This window comes from Oncorhynchus gorbuscha, linkage group LG23, assembly GCF_021184085.1.
Source record: "Oncorhynchus gorbuscha isolate QuinsamMale2020 ecotype Even-year linkage group LG23, OgorEven_v1.0, whole genome shotgun sequence".
Lineage (NCBI taxonomy): Eukaryota > Metazoa > Chordata > Actinopteri > Salmoniformes > Salmonidae > Oncorhynchus > Oncorhynchus gorbuscha.
In genome coordinates, this window is record NC_060195.1 from 24,761,702 (window position 1) to 24,780,732 (window position 19,031).

The 19,031-nt window shown below is 41.9% G+C and overlaps 1 protein-coding gene across 6 annotated transcripts in view; it reads left to right on the top strand.

Annotated features, from left to right (window-relative positions):
- LOC124011462 (mitogen-activated protein kinase kinase kinase kinase 4-like) overlaps positions 1–19,031 on the top strand; it is a 140,407-nt gene that overhangs the window by 88,548 nt on the left and 32,828 nt on the right. For 4 of the 6 annotated variants that reach the window (XR_006834583.1, XM_046324876.1, XM_046324872.1 and 1 more), the window contains 6 exons: positions 1,823–2,017; positions 2,307–2,421; positions 10,126–10,293; positions 11,988–12,131; positions 12,786–12,920; positions 16,149–16,249. Coding sequence is in view for 5 of the 6 variants with exons in the window: in XM_046324876.1 (XP_046180832.1) it covers positions 1,823–2,017; positions 2,307–2,421; positions 10,126–10,293; positions 11,988–12,131; positions 12,786–12,920; positions 16,149–16,249 (858 nt within the window). In the remaining variant the exon portion in view is untranslated. The remainder of the gene's footprint in view (positions 1–1,822; positions 2,018–2,306; positions 2,422–10,125; positions 10,294–11,987; positions 12,132–12,785; positions 12,921–16,148; positions 16,250–19,031) is intronic. The other 2 variants (XM_046324873.1, XM_046324875.1) reach the window with 2 other exon arrangements.

The window sequence follows — 19,031 nt, forward strand, 5'->3', positions numbered from 1 at the left end:
CAAAACAAAGGAAATAAAGGTCAGAATGTGACACACAGTGAGGCAAAGACTTTTGGAGGATGGCCTGGTGTCAAGAAGGGCAGCAAAGAAGCCACTTCTCTCCAGGAAAAACATCAGGGACAAACTAAGGACTCATGAGGACTGGGGTAAAGTAATTTTCTCTCTGATGAATCCCCTTCCCGATTGTTTGGGGCATCCGGAAAAAAGCTTGTCCGTAGAAGACAAGGTGAGCGAAACCGTCAGTCCTGTGTCAGGCCAACAGTAAAGCATCCTGAGACCATTCATGTGTGGGGTTGCTTCTCAGCCAAGGGAGTGGGCTCACTCACAATTTTGCTTAAGAACACAGCCATGAATAAAGAATGGTACCAACACATCCTCCGAGAGCAACTTCTCCCAACCATCCAGGAACAGTTTGGTGACGAACAATGCCTTTTCCAGCATGATGAAGCACTTGTGGTCAATCCTCAAGAGGCGGGTGGACAAATAACAACCCACATATTCTTACAAATTCCAAGCATTGATTATGCAAGAATGGGCTGCCATCAGTCAGGATGTAGAACAGAAGTTAATTGACAGCATACCATGGCAGTTTGCAGAGGTCTTGAATAAGAAGGGTCAACACCACAACTATTGACTCTTTGCATCAACTTCATATAATTGTCAATAAAAGCCTTTGACACTTATGAAATGCTTGTAATTATACTTCAGTATTCCATTGTAACATCTGACAAAAAATATCTAAAGACACTGAAGCAGCAGACTTTGTAGAAATTAATATTTGTGTTATTCTCAAAACTTTTGGCCACGACTGTAATTTCCACTTTGAAATTTCAGACTTGATTTTCTATTATGAAAAGCCCCTATAAAAATGTCTATGAATGTTCACATGTTCAGATGATTATTTTACTGCTTTAGTAAACTGGCTCAAATTTATATCCTCCATCTGTACATGGAGCAGAGCAGAGCCCAGTGATGATGCTGCTCTCCCACAGCCCCCTCAGAACCTCCGCCACCTCCATTGAGGATACTACTCTCCCACAGCCACCTCAGAGCCTCCTCCACCTCCATTGATGCTGCTCTCCCACAGCCCCCTCAGAGCCTCCTCCACCTCCATTGATGCTGCTCTCCCACAGCCACCTCAGAGCCTCCTCCACCTCCATTGATGCTGCTCTCCCACAGCCCCCTCAGAGCCTCCTCCACCTCCATTGATGCTGCTCTCCCACAGCCCCCTCAGAGCCTCCTCCACCTCCATTGATGCTGCTCTCCCACAGCCACCTCAGAGCCTCCTCCACCTCCATTGATGCTGCTCTCCCACAGCCCCCTCAGAGCCTCCTCCACCTCCATTGATGCTGCTCTACCACAGCCCCCTAAGAGCCTCCCCACCTCCACCTCCATTGATGCTGCTCTCCCACAGCCCCCTCAGAGCCTCCGCCACCTCCATTGATGCTGCTCTCCCACAGCCCCCTTAGAGCCTCCCCCACCTCCATTGATGCTGCTCTCCCACAGCCCCCTTAGAGCCTCCTCCACCTCCAGTAATGAATGCAATGCCACTTGGTATGGTGTAAACAGGGCTTGATATCCTTGTTTACCTCTCCCACTTCCCTTCAAACAACGCCTTGACTGTCATTGGACACTTAGTGTCATGGAAACCCAAACAGTGCCTACCTGCCATATGACACTCTTTTTGTAGATGCTGCTGTTGTTCCTCCACACAGTGCTGCTGTGACACTGTGAATACAGAGTTACATGACTCACGTCAGACAGGCAGGCAAGCATTAGTAACGAGGCATTATACTGCTGTTTGCTGTGCCTCTTCTCTTAGCAGAGCAGCGTGGCATCAGGCCTTAAGAGTGGCCAGCCACTACACAGGCTCATTGCTATAGGATCAGAATGCAATGAGAATTACCTTCTCCCTGATCTCCTGCAGAAGAGCCCGGCCCATGAGCCCATGGCTCAGCACGGCCCACATGACGTCATCTACCCCCAGTCTCCGAGCAGACGAGGACCACATTCTGACGTGAGTTCACATATAGCTATAAACTCTCTGTAGGCTGAATGTCTATTAGTAGGCTATAACTTCTCCAGAAGGTCATGGAATGTTTAAGAGTAATAGTTTATAGACTGAAGTGGTTTGGAGCAATGGGTTTTTATTTGATGTCAATGTATCTTTCTCCACTAAGGGGAGATGACCTAGCTATTGTAGACGTGAAATTCCATCAAGATTGATGTGAAGTCTACTGGAAATCTGACATTTGTTTTTTTTAATGTTTTATTGATATGAATTCTGATTTTGGATGCATTTGCAGGAACCTGTAAACTGTCCTCCAGGGAAAAGCAACTCGTCCTCCTCCTTCACTCCCTTCATAGACCCCAGGCTGCTGCAGATCTCTCCCCCTCAGAGCCCAGTGGGCCACAGTCCCAGTGAGTGCCAACAAACAAACACACACACACACACACACACACACACACACACACACACACACACACACACACACACACACACAAAGTATTCAGACCCCTTGACCTTTTCCAAATTTTGATACATTACAGCCTTATTCAAAAATGTATTAAATAGTTTTTTTTCCTCATCAATCTACACACAATATCACATAATGACAAAGGAAAAACAGGTTTTTAGATGTTTTTCCAAATTTATTAAATATTCAAAACTGACATATCATCACATTTACAAAAATATAAACTCAACATGTAAATTGTTGGTCCCATGTTTCATGAGATGAAATAAAAGTTCCCAGAAATGTTCCATACGCACAAAAAGCTTATTTCTCTCCAATTCTGTGAACAAATTTGTTTACATTCCTGATAGTGAGCATTTCTCCTTTGTCACGAGAATCCATCCACCTGGCATATTAAAAAGCATAGTAATTACACAGGTGCACCTTGTGTTGGGGACAATAAAAGGCCACTATAAAATGTGCAATTTTGTTACACAACACAATGCCACAGATGTCTCCATTTTTGAGGGAGTGTGCAATTGGCATGCGGACTGCAGGAATGTCCACCAGAGCTGTTGTCAGAGAATTGAATGTTAATCTCTCTACCATAAGCTGCCTCCAACATTGTTTTAGAGAATTTGGCAGTCTGTCCAACCCGCCTTACAACCGCAGACCGCGTGTAACCACGCCAGCCCAGGATCTCTACATCTAGCTTTTTCACCTGTGGGATGTCTGAGACTAGCAAACTGGACAGCTAATGAAACTAAGGAGATTTATGTCTGTAATAAAGCCCTTCTGTGGTTGGCTGGGCCTGGCTCCCAAGTGGGTGGGCCTATGCCCTCCCACCCATGACAGCGACCCTGCTCAGTCATGTGAAATCCATAGATTAGGGCCCAATTAATTTATTGATTGATTTCCGTATATGAACTGTAACTCAGTAAAATCTTAGAAAATTGTTGCATGTTGCGTATATATTTTTGTTCATTATATATAAACATTAAAATACAAGAACACAGTCATGGGAAGCACAAATAAAACATCACAAATCCCCCAGAAAAACAGTTACATTCCTCCACAAATAAGTCCCCAATCAATACTTAAAATCACCTGACAGGCCTGGGGGATGTCTTGTTAGACTTCAGTGCAGCTTTTGACATTATCGATCATAGTCTGCTGCTGGAAAAACGTATGTGTTATGGCTTTACCACCCCCTGCTATAATGTGGATAAAGAGTTACTTGTCTAACAGAACACAGAGGGTTTTCTTTAATGGAAGCCTCTCAAATATAATCCAGTTAGAATCAGGAATTCCCCAGGGTAGCTGTTTAGGCCCCCTGCTTTAAAAAAAAAGTTTACACACGACATGCCACTGACTTTGAGTAAAGCCAGAGTGTCTATGTATGTGGATGACTCAACACTATACACGTCAGCTACTACAGTGACTGAAATGACTGCAACATTCAACAAAGAGCTGCTGTTTGTTTTAGAGTGGGTGGCAAGGAATAAGTTAGCCCTAAATGTTTCTAAAACTAAAAGCATTGTATTTTGAACAAAACACTCACTAAACTCTAAAAGTCAACTAAATCTTGTAATAAATCATGTGGAAATTGAGCGAGTTGAGATGACTAAACTGCTTGGAGTAACCCTAGATTGTATACTGTCATGGTCAAAACATATTGATGCAGTAATAGCTAAGATGGGGAGAAGTCTGTCTGTAATAAAGTGATGCTCTGCCTTCTTAACAACACAATCAACAAGGCAGGTCCTACAAGCCCTAGTTTTGTTGCACCTTGACTACTGTTCAGTTATGTGGTCAGGTGCCACAAAATAAATTGCAAAAATTGCAATTGGCTCAGAACAGGGCAGCACGGCTGGCCCTTGGATGTACACAGAGAGGTAATACTAATAATGTGCATGTCAATCTCTCCAGGCTGAAAGTGGAGGAGAGATTGACTTCATCACTACTTTTATTTATGAGAGGTATTGATTGACATGTTGAATGCACCAAACTGTCTGTCTAAATTACTGGCACACAGCTCAGACACCCCACAAGACATGCCACAAGACCACAAGACATGCCACAAGAGGTCTCTTCACATACCAGAACAGACTATGGGAGGCACACAGTACTACATAGAGCCATGACCACATCAAGTAACTGACGCAAGCAGTAAAATTAGATTTTAAAAAACAGATTAAAAAACACCTTATGTAACAGTGGGGACTGTGAAGCAACATAGACATTGGCACAGACACACGATAACATACACACTGTTATGACTTCTATGATTGGTGGGTGGAGGAGTCAAGCGCAGAGAGCAGGTAGTTCTGTACGTGGATCTTTTATTCCAATGACAGCGGAAAAACGGACATGGAAAACACAAGGGCGCATGAAACAACCCGTCCAAATAAAAAGGACTAAAACTGTCCGGAAAAATAGAGATCACAATAATCAACCAACACCATAAAACAGAGAACAAGCCCGCACAATAACCAGCGGGCCTAGTGCCCTTAAATAGCCTACAAACAAAACTACACTCAAAAGAGATGTAACCAATTAGACCCAACTAACAGAAACAAAAGGAAAGGGAATCGATGGCAGCTAGTAGGCCGGCGACGACGACCGCCGAGCGCCGCCCGAACAGGAAGAGGCACCATCTTCGGCGGGATTCGTGACACACACTATACATACACATGGATTTAGTACTGTAGATTACAGTTGATGTCGGAAGTTTACATACACTTTAGCCAAATACATTTAAACTCAGTTTTTCACAATTCCTGGCATTTAATCCTAGTAAAAAGTCCCTGTCTTTGGTCGGTTAGGATCACCACTTTATTTTAAGAGTGTGAAATGTCAGAACAATAGTATAGAGAATTATTTATTTCAGCTTTTATTTCTTTCATCACATTGCCAGTGGGTCAGAAGTTTACATACACTCAATTAGTATTTGGTAGCATTGCCATTAAAATTTTTAACTTGGGTCAAACATTTTGGGTAGCCTTCCACAAGCTTCCCACAATAAGTTGGGTGAATTTGGCCCATTCCTCCTGACAGAGATGGTGTAACTGAGTCAGGTTGTAGGCCTCCTTGCTCACACAAGCTTTGTCAGTTCTGCCCACAAATTTTTCATAGGATTGGCCTTTCATGTTATGTCGATATAGGACTCGTTTTACTGTGAATATAAATACTTTTGTACCTGTTTCCTCCAGCATCTTCACAAGGTCCTTTGCTGTTTTTCTGGGATTGATTTGCACTTTTCACACCAAAGTACGTTCATCTCTAAGAGACAGAACGCATCTCCTTCCTGAGCGTTATGACGGCTGTGTGGTCTCATGGTGTTTATACTTGCATACTATTGTTTGTACAGATGAACGTGGTACCTTCAGGCATTTGGAAATTGCTCCCAAGGATGAACCAGAATTGTGGAGGTCTACAATTCTTTTTTTTTCTTTGCTGATTTCTTTTGAAATGTGGATATATTGAAGCAACATCTCAAGACGTCAGTCAAGAAGGTAAAGCTTGGTTGCAAATGGGTCTTCCAAATGGACAATGACCCCAAGCATACTTCCAAAGTTGTGGCAAAATGGCTTAAGGACAACAAAGTCAAGGTATTGGAGTGGCCATCACAAAGCCCTGACCTCAATCCTATAGAAAATTTGTGGGCAGAACTGAAAAAGTGTGTGCGAGCAAGGAAGCCTACAAACCTGACTCAGTTACACCAGCTCTGCCAGGAGGAAGGCTACCCAAACATTTGACCCAAGCTAAACAAATTAAAGGCAATGCTACCAAATACTAATTGAGTGTATGTAAACTTCTGACCCACTGGGAATGTGATGAAAGAAATAAAAGCTAAAATAAATTATTCTCTCTACTATTATTCTGACATTTCACATTCTTAAAATTAAGTGGTGGTCCTAACTGACCTTAAACAGGGAATTGTTACTTGGATTAACGTGTAGCGTGTGCTACGGGTGGGTGTTCCTATGGTGACCAGTGGGCTGAGATAAGGCAGAGCTATACCTAGCAAAGACTTATAGGTGACCTGGAGCCAGTGGGTTTGGCGATGAATATGTAGCGAGGACCAGCCAACGAGAGCATACAGGTCACAGTGGTGGGTAGTATATGGGGTGTTGGTGACAAAACAGATGGCACTGTGATAGACTGCATCCAATTTATTGAGTGGAATTTTGGAGGCTAATTTGTAAATGACATCGTCAAAGTCAAGTATCGGTAGGATAGTCAGTTTTACTAGGGTAAGTTTGGCAGGATGAGTGAAGGAGGATTTGTTGCGAAATAGGAAGTTGATTCTAGATTTAACTTTGGATTGGAGATGCTTAATGTGAGTCTGGAAAGAGAGTTTACAGTCTAGCCAGACACCTAGGTATTTATAGTTGCCTACATATTCTGAGTCAGAACCGTCCAGAGTAGTGATGCTAGTCAGGCGGGTGGGTGCGGGCAGCAATCGGTTGAAGAGCATGCATTTAGTTTTACTAGCATTTCAGAGCAGTTGGAGGCCACGGAAGGAGTGTTGTATGGCATTGAAGCTCGTTTGGAGGAGAAAAGAGTCGGCCTGAGAATTGAACTCTGTGGTACCCCCATAGAGACTTCCAGAGGTCCGGACAACAGGCCCTCTGATTTGACACACTGAACTCTATCTGAGAAGTAGTAGGTGAACCAGGCAAGGCAGTCATTAGAGAAACCAAGGCTGTTGAGTCTGCCGATAAGAATACGGTGATTGACAGAGTCGAAAGCCTTGGCCAGGTCGATGAAGACGGCTGCACAGTACTGTCTTTTATCGATGGCGGTTATGATATCGTTTAGGACCTTGAGCGTGGCTGAGGAGCACCCGTGACCAGCTCGGAAACCAGATTGCATAGCGGCGAAGGTACGGTGGGATTCAAAATGGTCAGTGATCTGTTTGTTCACTTGGCTTTCGAAGACTTTAGAGAGGCAGGGCAGGATGGATATAGGTCTGTAACAGTTTGGGTCTAGAGTGTCTCCCCCTTTGAAGAGGGGGGATGACCCCGGCCGCTTTCCGATCTTCAGGAATCTCAGACGATATGAAAGAGAGGTTGAACAGACTAGTAATGGGGGTTGCAACAATGGCAGTCGATGATTTTAGGAAGTGAGGAGCCCAACTGATTTGTAGGGATCCAAATTTTGCAGCTCTTTCAGATTATATGCTGTCTGGATTTGGGTGAAGGAGAAGCGCAGGGGGGGGGCTTGGCTTGGGGCTTGGGCCAGTTGCTGCGGGGGGGTGCAGATCTGTTGGCCGGGGTTGGGGTAGCTAGGTGGAAAGCATGGCCGGGCCGTAGAGAATTGCTTATTGAAATTCTCGATTATCAGTGGTGACAGTCTTTCCTGGTCTCAGTGCAGTGGGCAGCTGGGAAGAGGTACTCTTATTCTCCTTGGAAAGTTTGGATGTATGTAAAACCCTCCATATTCTGCGTAGTTTTAGTATTACATGCCCACAGGAAATGATTATGGTGGCTGTATGTGTATTTAGACATAGCTTATTTAAAATAAGTTGTTTTGTTTAACATTTTATTTGTATTATTTACTCTCTTTTTAGGCCTTGTGAGTAATGAATTTAATCTTGCTTATTGACAACATTTGGCATGTTCATGCTCAGCCATAATGCTATTTACTGTAGGCATAGCCCCTATCAGTGTGAATGTTATGTACACTGTATATTTCCACATTGAAGTCATGAAATTACTTAAAACAATGTTGACTGCAAATAGATTCAAGTTAACATATTTAGCAAAGATGGGATAGGTCTACATTTTGTTATTTAGTTTCTGTAAGCTGTTTAACAAACTATAACGGACTAACATTGGAATTGGAGTTGATTCCAAGGCAGAACATAAAAGACCTTAAATACACAACTTAAAGCAACCACATATTTTGCCATTGAGCATGTTCTGATTGACCAGTGAGGGGCCAAGCCTCGACACACCCACAACTTGTTTATTCATCAAAACCCAGCCCATTCACGCCAACGGCAGCAACTGAGCTGATAATTGTGGTTGTGAAAATAGCTAAAATATTTCTGACACCACCCCAAACCTATAGCGCTACCGCCAACCATTGTGTAATTGCGTTAGCTTTGTTAAAATAGAGCGGTTAAGCAGACCCCTGTGGATTTCTTGTTGTCTATTGCTAGCAAAGCATCCAGGACTTATTTTTCAGTAAATATCCTAAAATGAAAACTTTGACTATAATTTCTTTGATCATTCAGCAAGTTTCCCTGATCAGCATGCAACTCAATGCCATTGTGAATAGGCTTAGAAGTTCTTTCAAAGAGATAAATACAATGGTGATTAAATGCGTCAATGATGGCTTTTTTTCGTAACAAGGCCAGTGAATTAATTTGTTGTGGCAGAGAGGATGATTTGGTCTATAAAAAAAGACTATCTTAACTTTTGGAACTCCCTCTCCCGTATCCGGGAGAATTGTCATCAACTGACATTAATTAGCATAACACAACGGACAAAAAATATTACTAGAAAATATTAATATTCATGAAATCACAAGTGAAATATATTGAAACACAGCTTAGCATTAATCACCCTGTCATCTCGGATTTTGAAGTTATGCTTTACAGCCAAAGCAAGACAAGCATTTGTGTAAGTTTATCGATAGCCTAGCATAGCATTATGCCTAGCTAGCAGCAGGCAGCTTGGTCACGAAAATCAGAAAAGCAATCAAATTAAATCGTTTACCTTTGACGAGCTTCGGATGTTTTCACTCACGAGACTCCCAGTTAGACAGCAAATGTTCATTTTGTCCCATAAAGATTATTTTTATAGCCGAAACACCTCCGTTTGTACTTCACGTTTGGTTGAGAAATCCACCGGAAACTGCGGTCACGACAACGCCGAAAAATATTCCAAATTAGATCCATAATATCAACAGAAACATGGCAAACGTTTTTTATAATCAATCCTCAAGGTGTTTTTCAAATATCTATTCGATAATATATCAACCAGGACAGGTGGCTTCTTAGTAGGAAAGAGAGAAACAATGTCCGCATTTGTCTTTTACGCACAAAACACTCTGAGAGCCTCCAGCTGACCACTGACGCAATGTTGTCGTTCAGGCTCATTTTTCAAAATAAAAGCCTGAAACTATGTATTGTGACACTAGACACATTAGGGAAGCCATAGAAAAAGAAGCCATAGAAAAAGAATCTGGTTGATATCTCATTCACTGCTCAATAGGGACACATAGGAACGCAGAGCTTTCTAAATAAGAGTCCCTTCCTGATTGGATTTTTCTCAGGCTTTCGCCTGCAATATCAGTTCTGTTGTACTCACAGACAATATTGGAAGTTTTGGAAACTTTAGAGTGTTTTCTATCCTAAGCTGTCAATTATATGCATATTCTAGCATCTTGTCCTAACAAAATAGCCCGTTTACTTCGGGAATGTTATTTTTCCAAAAATGAAAATAGTGCCCCCTAGTTTCAAGAGGTTTTTAACATAAATTTCCTTCAATATATGTTTATATGTTAGCGTACTGTAAAATAAGAAGGAAGGAAGGTATTCTGTCATATGGTTTTCTCCTGTACATATTTAATATCAAATCAGATACCAGATGTGGCTATTACAGGCCATGGTTTTAAATGACAATATTGGTTCTTATTGCGTTTTTTCCCCCTCCAGCCAGTGGCAGGCCACCTGCTATTCAGGACCCAATCAGGAGAGAGGGCCACAGAAAGGGCTCCGTGGTCAATGTGAACCCCACCAACATCAGACCCCAGAGTGATACCCCCGAGATCCGCAAGTACAAGAAGAAGTTCAACACCGAGATCCTCTGTGCTGGCCTGTGGGGTAAGCAGCAGTTTAACACCCAGTCGACCCCTATAGCCCCTATCCCCTAGAAACACACCTTTATAATAGCATTTTGTTTAATGTATTTGTATTTTTATTACTAACCCCACCACCACCACCCCTCTTCGGAGGACAAATATCTTTTCGTTTTTTTACAGCTTTTTTTATTTACATACAGTGGGGAGAACAAGTATTTGATACACTGCCGATTTAGGCCTAGCCCCTATCAGTGTGAATGTTATGCAAATTAATTACTTAAAAATCATACAAATGTGATTTTCTGGATTTTAGATTCCGTTTCTCACAGTTGAAGTGTACCTATGATAAAATGGAAGTAGGAAAACCTGCAAAATTGGCAGTGTGTCAAATATGTGTTCTCCGCACTGTATATACTATCGTTCACAAGTTTGGGGTCACTTAGAAATGTCCTTGTTTTTGAAAGAAAAAAAAAAATGTGTCCATTAAAATAACATCAAATTGATCAGAAGTACAGTGTAGACATTGTTAATGTTGTAAAGGACTATTGTAGCAGGAAACAGCTGATTTTTAATGGAATATCTACATAGGCATACAGAGGCCCATTGTCAGCAACCATCACTCTGTGTTCCAATGGTACGTTGTGTTAGCTAATCCAAGTTAAAAGGCTAATTGATCATTAGAAAACCCTTTTGCAATTATGTTAGCACAGCTGAAAACTGTTGTTCTGATTAAAGAAGCAATAAAACTGTCCTTCTTTAGATTAGTTGAGTATCTGGAGCATCAGCATTTGTGGGTTCGATTACAGGCTCAAAATGGCCAGAAACAAAGGACTTTCTTTTGTTGATGAAGAAAGGCTATTCCATATGAGAAATTGCTAAGAAACTGAAGATCTCATACAACGCTGTGTACTACTCCCTTCACAGAACTGCGCAAACTATCTCTAACCAGAATAAAAAGAGGAGTGGGAGGTCCCGCTACACAACTGAGCAAGAGGACAAATACATTAGAGTGTCTAGTTTGAGAAACAGACACCAAACAAGTCCTCAACTGGCAGCTTCGTTAAATAGTACCAGCAAAACACCAGTCTCAACGTCAACAGTGAAGAGGCGACTCCGGTATGCTGGCCTTCTAGGCAGAGTTCCTCTGTCCAGTGTCTGTGTTCTTTTGCCCATCTTAATCTTTTATTTTATTGGCCAGTCTGAGATATGGCTTTTTCTTTGCAACTCTACTTATAGAAGGCCAGCATCCCGGAGATGGCCTCTTCACTGTTGACGTTGAGACTGGTGTTTTCCTTACTTACGAGCCGCCAACCAACAATGCAGTTTCAAAGAAATATGGATAAGAATAAGAAATAAAAGTAACAAGTAATTAAAGAGCAGCAGTAAAATAACGAGATTAACACCCAATCTGCTAGACACTTATTGTCAGGATTGGATAGATATTGCCGTAATATGATAATAGCTCTACCTTACAATGGTTCTAGAGTGTATGAGCAATAGAGGTATATTTGAGAATGGTCATCTTTTGTGTATAGTACATTATGCCTGTGTCTCAAATTGTACTATATCCTATATAGTACACTTCTTATGATCAGGTCACATAGGACTCTGGTCAAAAGTAGTGCACTATACAGGGAATAGGGTGCCATTTGGGACAGGTACTATGCTGGCTGAGGCTTGTGATGTTGAGACTAACAAAGTGGTGTGTTGGTCCAGGTGTGAACCTGCTGGTGGGGACAGAGAATGGTCTGTGGTTGCTGGACAGGAGCGGTCAGGGGAAGGTCTACTCTCTGATCAGCAGGAGACGCTTCCAACAGATGGACGTTCTGGAGGGCCTCAACGTGCTCATCACCATCTCAGGTAGTTAGCGTAGTGCTAACATACACAAGAATATACAGTACCGTATATACGCTCTCACGCACACAGAGATAGACACACCCAGATGTTTTATTTCTTTTTATTTAACCTTTATTAAACTAGGCAAGTCAGCTAAGAACAAATTCTTATTTACAATGGCGACCTTCCACAGCCAAACCCTAATGACGCTGGGCCAATTGTGCGCTGCCCTAAGGGACTCCCAATCATGGCTGGTTGTTATACAGCCTGGAATCAAACCAGGGTCTGTAGTGACGCCTATAGCACTGAGATGCAGTGCCTTATACCACAGTGCCACTCGTATAGGCACACTCACCAAATAGGAAAGTTGTCCAACTAAAATGTGTCTTCCGCATTATCCCAACCCCTCTGAATCAGAGGTGCCCCGGGCTGCCTTAATCGACATCCACGGCACCAGGGAACAGTGGGTTAACGGCCTTGCTCAGGGACAGAATGACAGATTTTGACCTTGTAAGCTCAGTGATTTGATCCAGCAACATTCCGGTTACTGGCCTAACGCTCTAACCACTAGGCTACCAGCCACCCTGTAGGTATAGTCTTGCCTTAGAATTTTTGTTGCACTTACTTTTGCAGCCAACTTTGTCGTCCTCTAAACTCCACCACTATCCCGTTTGTCAGGTAAAAAGAACAAGCTGAGGTTGTACTACCTGTCTTGGCTGCGGAACAAGATCCTTCGGAATGACCCAGAGGTGGAGAAGAGGCAGGGCTGGACCTCTGTAGGGGACCTGGAAGGATGTGTGCACTACAAAGTCGGTGAGTATACACTACCTGGCCGTAGATCATGATGGCATCACTACTGATTTGTTGGATCAATCTTACATTTTATTGCATGGCAAGCTTATACAGATGTTAGATCTTCATTTTATTGCATGGCAAGCTTATACAGATGTTAGATCTTCATTTTATTGCATGGCAAGCTTATACAGATGTTAGATCTTCATTTTATTGCATGGCAAGCTTATACAGATGTTAGATCTTCATTTTATTGCATGGCAAGCTTATACAGATGTTAGATCTTCATTTTATTGCATGGCAAGCTTATACAGATGTTAGATCTTCATTTTATTGCATGGCAAGCTTATACAGATGTTAGATCTTCATTTTATTGCATGGCAAGCTTATACAGATGTTAGATCTTCATTTTATTGCATGGCAAGCTTATACAGATGTTAGATCTTCATTTTATTGCATGGCAAGCTTATACAGATGTTAGATCTTCATTTTATTTTGTAAATGTCTTTATTTAACCAGGTAGGACAGTTGAGAACAAGTTATCATATACAATTGCGACCTGGCCAAGAGAGCAAATTGAGCCAGTTTACTACAGCAGAAAAATAGTCTCCTGCAACAGGGTGATCAAATTAAGCTCTTACATCTTGAAACCTTGGGACTATAAGGTTTTATCTGAAATCTTTGTCAAAAATGAGTTACTCATATACAGTGCATTTGAAAGTATTCAGACCCTTTGACTTTTTCAAAGTTTTCTTACATTTCAGCCTTATTCTAAAATGTATTACATTTTATTTTTTCTTCATCAATCTCTGCGCAATACCCCATAATAAAAAAACTAAACCAGATTTTGGGGTATTTTTGCAAATGTATTAAAACAAAATAACTGAAATATCACATTTACATACTGTAAGTATTCAGACTCTTTACTCAGTCCTTTGTTGAAGCACCTTTGGCAGCGATTACAGCCTCAAGTCTTCTTGGGTATGACACTACAAGTTTGACACACTTGTATTTGAGGAGTTTCTCCCATTCTTCTCTGCAGATCCACTCAAGCTCTGTCCGGTTGGATGGGGAGTGTTGCTGCACAGCTTATTTAAGGTATTTTGAGAGAGGTTCGATTGGGTTCAAGTTCAGGCTCTGGCTAGGCCACTCAAGGACATTCAGAGACTTGTCCCGAAGCTACTCCTGCACGTTGTCTTGGCTGTGGGCTTAGGGTTGTTGTCCTGTTGGAAGGTGACCCTTCCAGTCTGAGGTCCTGAGCACTCTGGATCAGGTTTTCATCAAGGATCTTTCTGTAGTTTGCTCCGTTTATATTTCCCAAGATCCTGACTAGTCTCCCAGTCCCTGCCACTGAAAAACATCCTCACAGCATGATGCAGCCACAACCATGCTTCACCGTAGTGATGGTGGCAGGTTTCCTCAAGATGTGACGCTTGGCATTCAGGCCAAAGAGTTCAATCTTGGTTTCATCAGACCAGAGAATCTTGTTTCTCATGGTCTGAGAGTCCTTTAGGTGCTGGTTGTCCTTCTGGAAGGGTCCCCGATCTCCACAGTGGAACTCTGGAGCTCTGTCAAAGTGACCATCAGGTTCTACGTCACCTACCTGACCAATGCCCATCTCCCTCTATTGTTCAGTTTGGCCAGCTCTAGGAAGAGTCTTGGTGGTTCCAAACTTCTTCCATTTAAGAATGATGGAGGCCACTGTGTTCTTGGGGTACTTCAATACTGCAGAAAAGTTTTGGTACCCTTCCCCAGATCTATGCCTCTACACAATTATTTCTCAGAGCTCTATGGAGAATTCCTTCGACCTCATGGCTTGGTTTTTGCTCTGATATGCACTGTCAACTGTGGGACCTTATATAGACAGGTGTGTGCCTTTCCAAATCATGTCCAATCAATTGAATTTACCACAGGTGGGCTCCAATCAAGTTGTAGAAACATCTCAAGGATGATCAATGTAAACTAGATGCACCTGAGCTTAAATTCTCATAGCAAAGGGTCTGAATAATTATGTAAATGAGATATTTCCAATTTTTTAAATATACATTTGCGAACATTTCTAAAAACCTATTTTCGCTTTGTCGTTATGGGGTATTGTGAGTAAATTGATTAAGAAAATGTTTTATTCAATCCATTTTAGAATAAGGCTGTAACGTAACAAAATGTAGAGAAAGGGAAAGGGTCTGAATACTTTCAGAATGCACTGTGTAATAGATATTTAGATGGTTCTTCATATGTCTGTGAAGTTCGATTTTTGAGATTGACATATAAGGTTCTATCTGGGATTGCACCCCCCTAAAAAAACAGATTTACAAATGTCCCAGGATTTTGATACTCTGCACTTCAGGTGCCTTTAAGGGAGGAACTTAATGGCTTATGAAAGAAGAATTCACTACAAAACAGTTATGTGATCTGTGATGTGAAATATTTGATGCTCAATATCTCAGAACTATGCTTTGCACAGATAGAACCTCGCGATCTGTATGAACAATGTTGAAACCGTTGACACATTGCTGCTTATCAAAGGTCTTTGTGTTGTGATATACAGAAAGCAATGGGTATAAGACAAGAAAAAACTATTTCAAAATGTATCTATTCTCTCAGTGTCTGACTCCATTAGAGCACCAGAGGGTGTGTGTGTGTGTGTGTGTGTGTGTGTGTGTGTGTGTGTGTGTGTGTGTGTGTGTGTGTGTGTGTGTGTGTGTGTGTGTGTGTGTGTGTGTGTGTGTGTGTGTGTGTGTGTGTGTGTGTGTGTGTGTGTGTGTGTGTGTGTGTGTGTGTGTGAGAGATGTGAACTGGTTGTGAGTGAATGACTGTCAGTGTGCAGTGTTGAGCTCAGCAATGTGAGCCTCTCTTTCCTGTGACTCTTCCTGCTGTTAGTTACAGCGTTGACAGAGTGAGGACATCTCAGGGATTCCAACCCAGGAAGGATATGATGTCATAGGGAGGCACACACTGTCCTTCCCAGCACTCCCCTCAGTATTGTTTCTCATAGTCGGAGGCATGCTGCTATTGCAGTCGGGTTGCATCCCAAAAGTAGTGCACTATATAGGGAATAAGGTGCCATTTGGGATGCAACCAAAAACCTTTTTGTTGAGATTGTCTAATGATCATTAGCTCAAGACCGCTGGCACGTTAGTGTTACAGAATGATGTACTGTAATAAGCCTTTATCTTGTTCTGTATCCAGGATGAGAGAAATCCCTAATCCTCATTGAAAATCCCTGCTCTTTGTTACATGCAATTTCAGTTCGATATGAGAAGATTAAGTTCCTGGTGATTGCCTTGAAGAATGCTGTGGAGGTGTACGCATGGGCTCCCAAACCTTACCATAAGTTCATGGCTTTCAAGGTCAGCTTGACAACATGTCCTAGTTCTGAACCCTCCTCAGTGGCTCACTCTAGTTCTAACACATCTCTCTGTGATGAACATGTTTGAACTCTTTCTACTCACTGCACAGAATATCATTAAAGATATGAAACAGACTAACCCCAGCAGTCACTATGAGTTGGCGCCTACTGCCATCACTATTCACTACTAATATCAGGACCAGAGTATGTCCTGGCCCTGTCTTGACCAGGAACAACTCTGGCCACTGGTTATACTCCTGGCCTTACATACAGTATGACTTAATGTACAGTGGCAAGAAAAAGTATGTGAACATTTTGAAAATACCTGGATTTCTGCATTGATTGGTCATGAAATTTGATCTGATCTTCATCTAGGTCACAGCAATAGACAAACACAGTCTGCTTAAACTAATGACACACAAACAATTATGTGTTCATGTCTTTATCGAACACACCATGTAAACATTAACAGTGCAGAGTGTAAAAAGTATGTTAACTCTTGGATTTAATAATTGGTTGACCCTCCTTTGGCAGCATTAACCTCAACCAAACGTTTTCTGTAGTTGCGTATCAGACCTACACAACAGTCAGGAGGAATTTTGGACAATTCCTCTTTACAAAACTGTTTCATTTCAGCAATATTTTTGGGATGACTGGTGTGAACCGCTCTTTTGAGGTCATGTCACAGCATCTCAATCGGGTTGAGGTCAGGACTCTGACTGGGCCACTCCAGAAGGTCAGGACTCTGACTGGGCCACTCCAGAAGGCGTATTTTCTTCTGTTGAAGCCATTCTGTTGTTGATTTACTTCTGTGTTTTGGGTCGTTGTCCTGTTGCATCACCCAACTTCTGTTGAGCTTCAATTAGCGGACAGATAGCCTAACATTCTCCTGTAAAATGTCTTGATAAACTTGGGAATTCATTTTCCCGTCAATGATAGCAAGCAGTCCAGGCCCTGAGGCAGCAAAGCAGCCCCAAACAGTTGGAATGAGGTTTTGATGTTGATGTGCTGTGCCTTTCTTTCTCCACTCAGGTTTGTGTGTTCCTTCCAAACAACTCAACTGTAGTTTCATCTGTCCACAGAATATTTTGCCAGTAGCACAGTGGAACATCCAGGTGCACTTTTGCAAACTTCAGACATGCAGTAATGTTTTTTTTGGGCAGCAGTGGCTTCTTCCGTGGTGTCCTCCCATGAACACCATTCTTGTTTAGTGTTTTACATATCGTAGACTCATCAACAGAGATGTTAGCATGTTCCAGAGATTTCTGTAAGTCTATCTGACACTCTCGGATTCTTCTTAACCTCATTGAGCATTCTGCATTGTGCTCTTGCAGTCATCTTTGCAGGATGGCCATTCCTTGGCAGAGTAGCAACAGTGCTGTCACGTTCGTCATAACGATGAGACCAAGGCGCAGCGTGAGATGAATACATTCTACTTTTAATTCAAATGAAGAACACTTAAACAAACTAACAAAATAACAACACGAACGTGCTTCTATAAACACGAGTGCTGACATGCAACTACACATAGACAATAACCCACAAAACCAAAATGGAAAATGGCAACCTAAATAGGATCCCCAATCAGAGACAACGATAAACAGCTGCCTTTGATTGGGAACCAATTCAGGCCACCATAGACCTACATGTACCTAGACAAACGAAAACCCGATAGAAATACAAAAAACCCTAAACACACAAACCACCCTCGTCACACCCTGACCTGACCAAAATAATAAAGAAAACAAAGATAACTAAGGTCAGAAAGTGCTGAACTTTCTGCTTCTTGTGAATAGATATAGGGCAAGGCAGCTCTAACCAACATCTCCAATCTCGTCTCATTGATTGGACTCCAGGTTAGCTGACTCCTAACTCTAATTAGCTTTTGGAGAAGTCATTAGCCTAGGGGTTCACATACTTTTCCCAACCGACACTGTAAATGTTTCAATTATGTATTCAATTTATGCAGAAATCCAGGTAATTCCAAAGGGTTCACAAAGTTGAAGTCAGAAGTTTACATACACCGTAGCCAAGTACTTTTAAACTCAGTTTTTCACAATTCCTGACATTTAATCCTAGTAAAAATTCCCTGTATTAGGTCAGTTACGAGCACCACTTTAATTTAAGAATGTGAAAAGTCAGAATAATAGTAGAGAGAATTATTTATTTCAGCTTTTATTTCTTTCATCACATTCTCAGTGGGTCAGAAGTTTACATGCACTCAATTAATATTTGGTAGCATTGCTTTTAAATTGTTTAACTTTAGTCAAACGTTTCAGGTAGCATTCCACAAGCAGTTGGGTAAATTTTGGCCCATTCCTCCTGACAGGTCTGGTGTAACTGAGTAAGGTTTGTAGGCCTCCTTGCTCGCACACACTTTTCCAGTTGTGCCCACAAATCTTCTACAGGATTGAGGTCAGGGCTTTCTGATGGCCACTCCAATACCTTGACGTTATTGTCCTTAAGCCATTTTGCCACAACTTTGGAAGTATGCTTCCTTTTGGAAGACCCATTTGCGACCAAGCTTTAACTTCCTGACTGATGTCTTGAGATGTTGCTTCAATATATCCACATAATTTCCCTTCCTCTATTTTGTGAAGTGCACCAGCATCTCCTGCAGCAAAGCACCACCACAACATTTATTTTACCTTTATTTAACTAGGCAGGTCAGTTAAGAACAAATTCTTATTTTCAATGACAGTCTAGGAACAGTGGGTTAACTGCCTGTTCAGGGGCAAAACAACAGATCTGTACCTTGTCAGCTTGGGGATTTGAACTTGCAA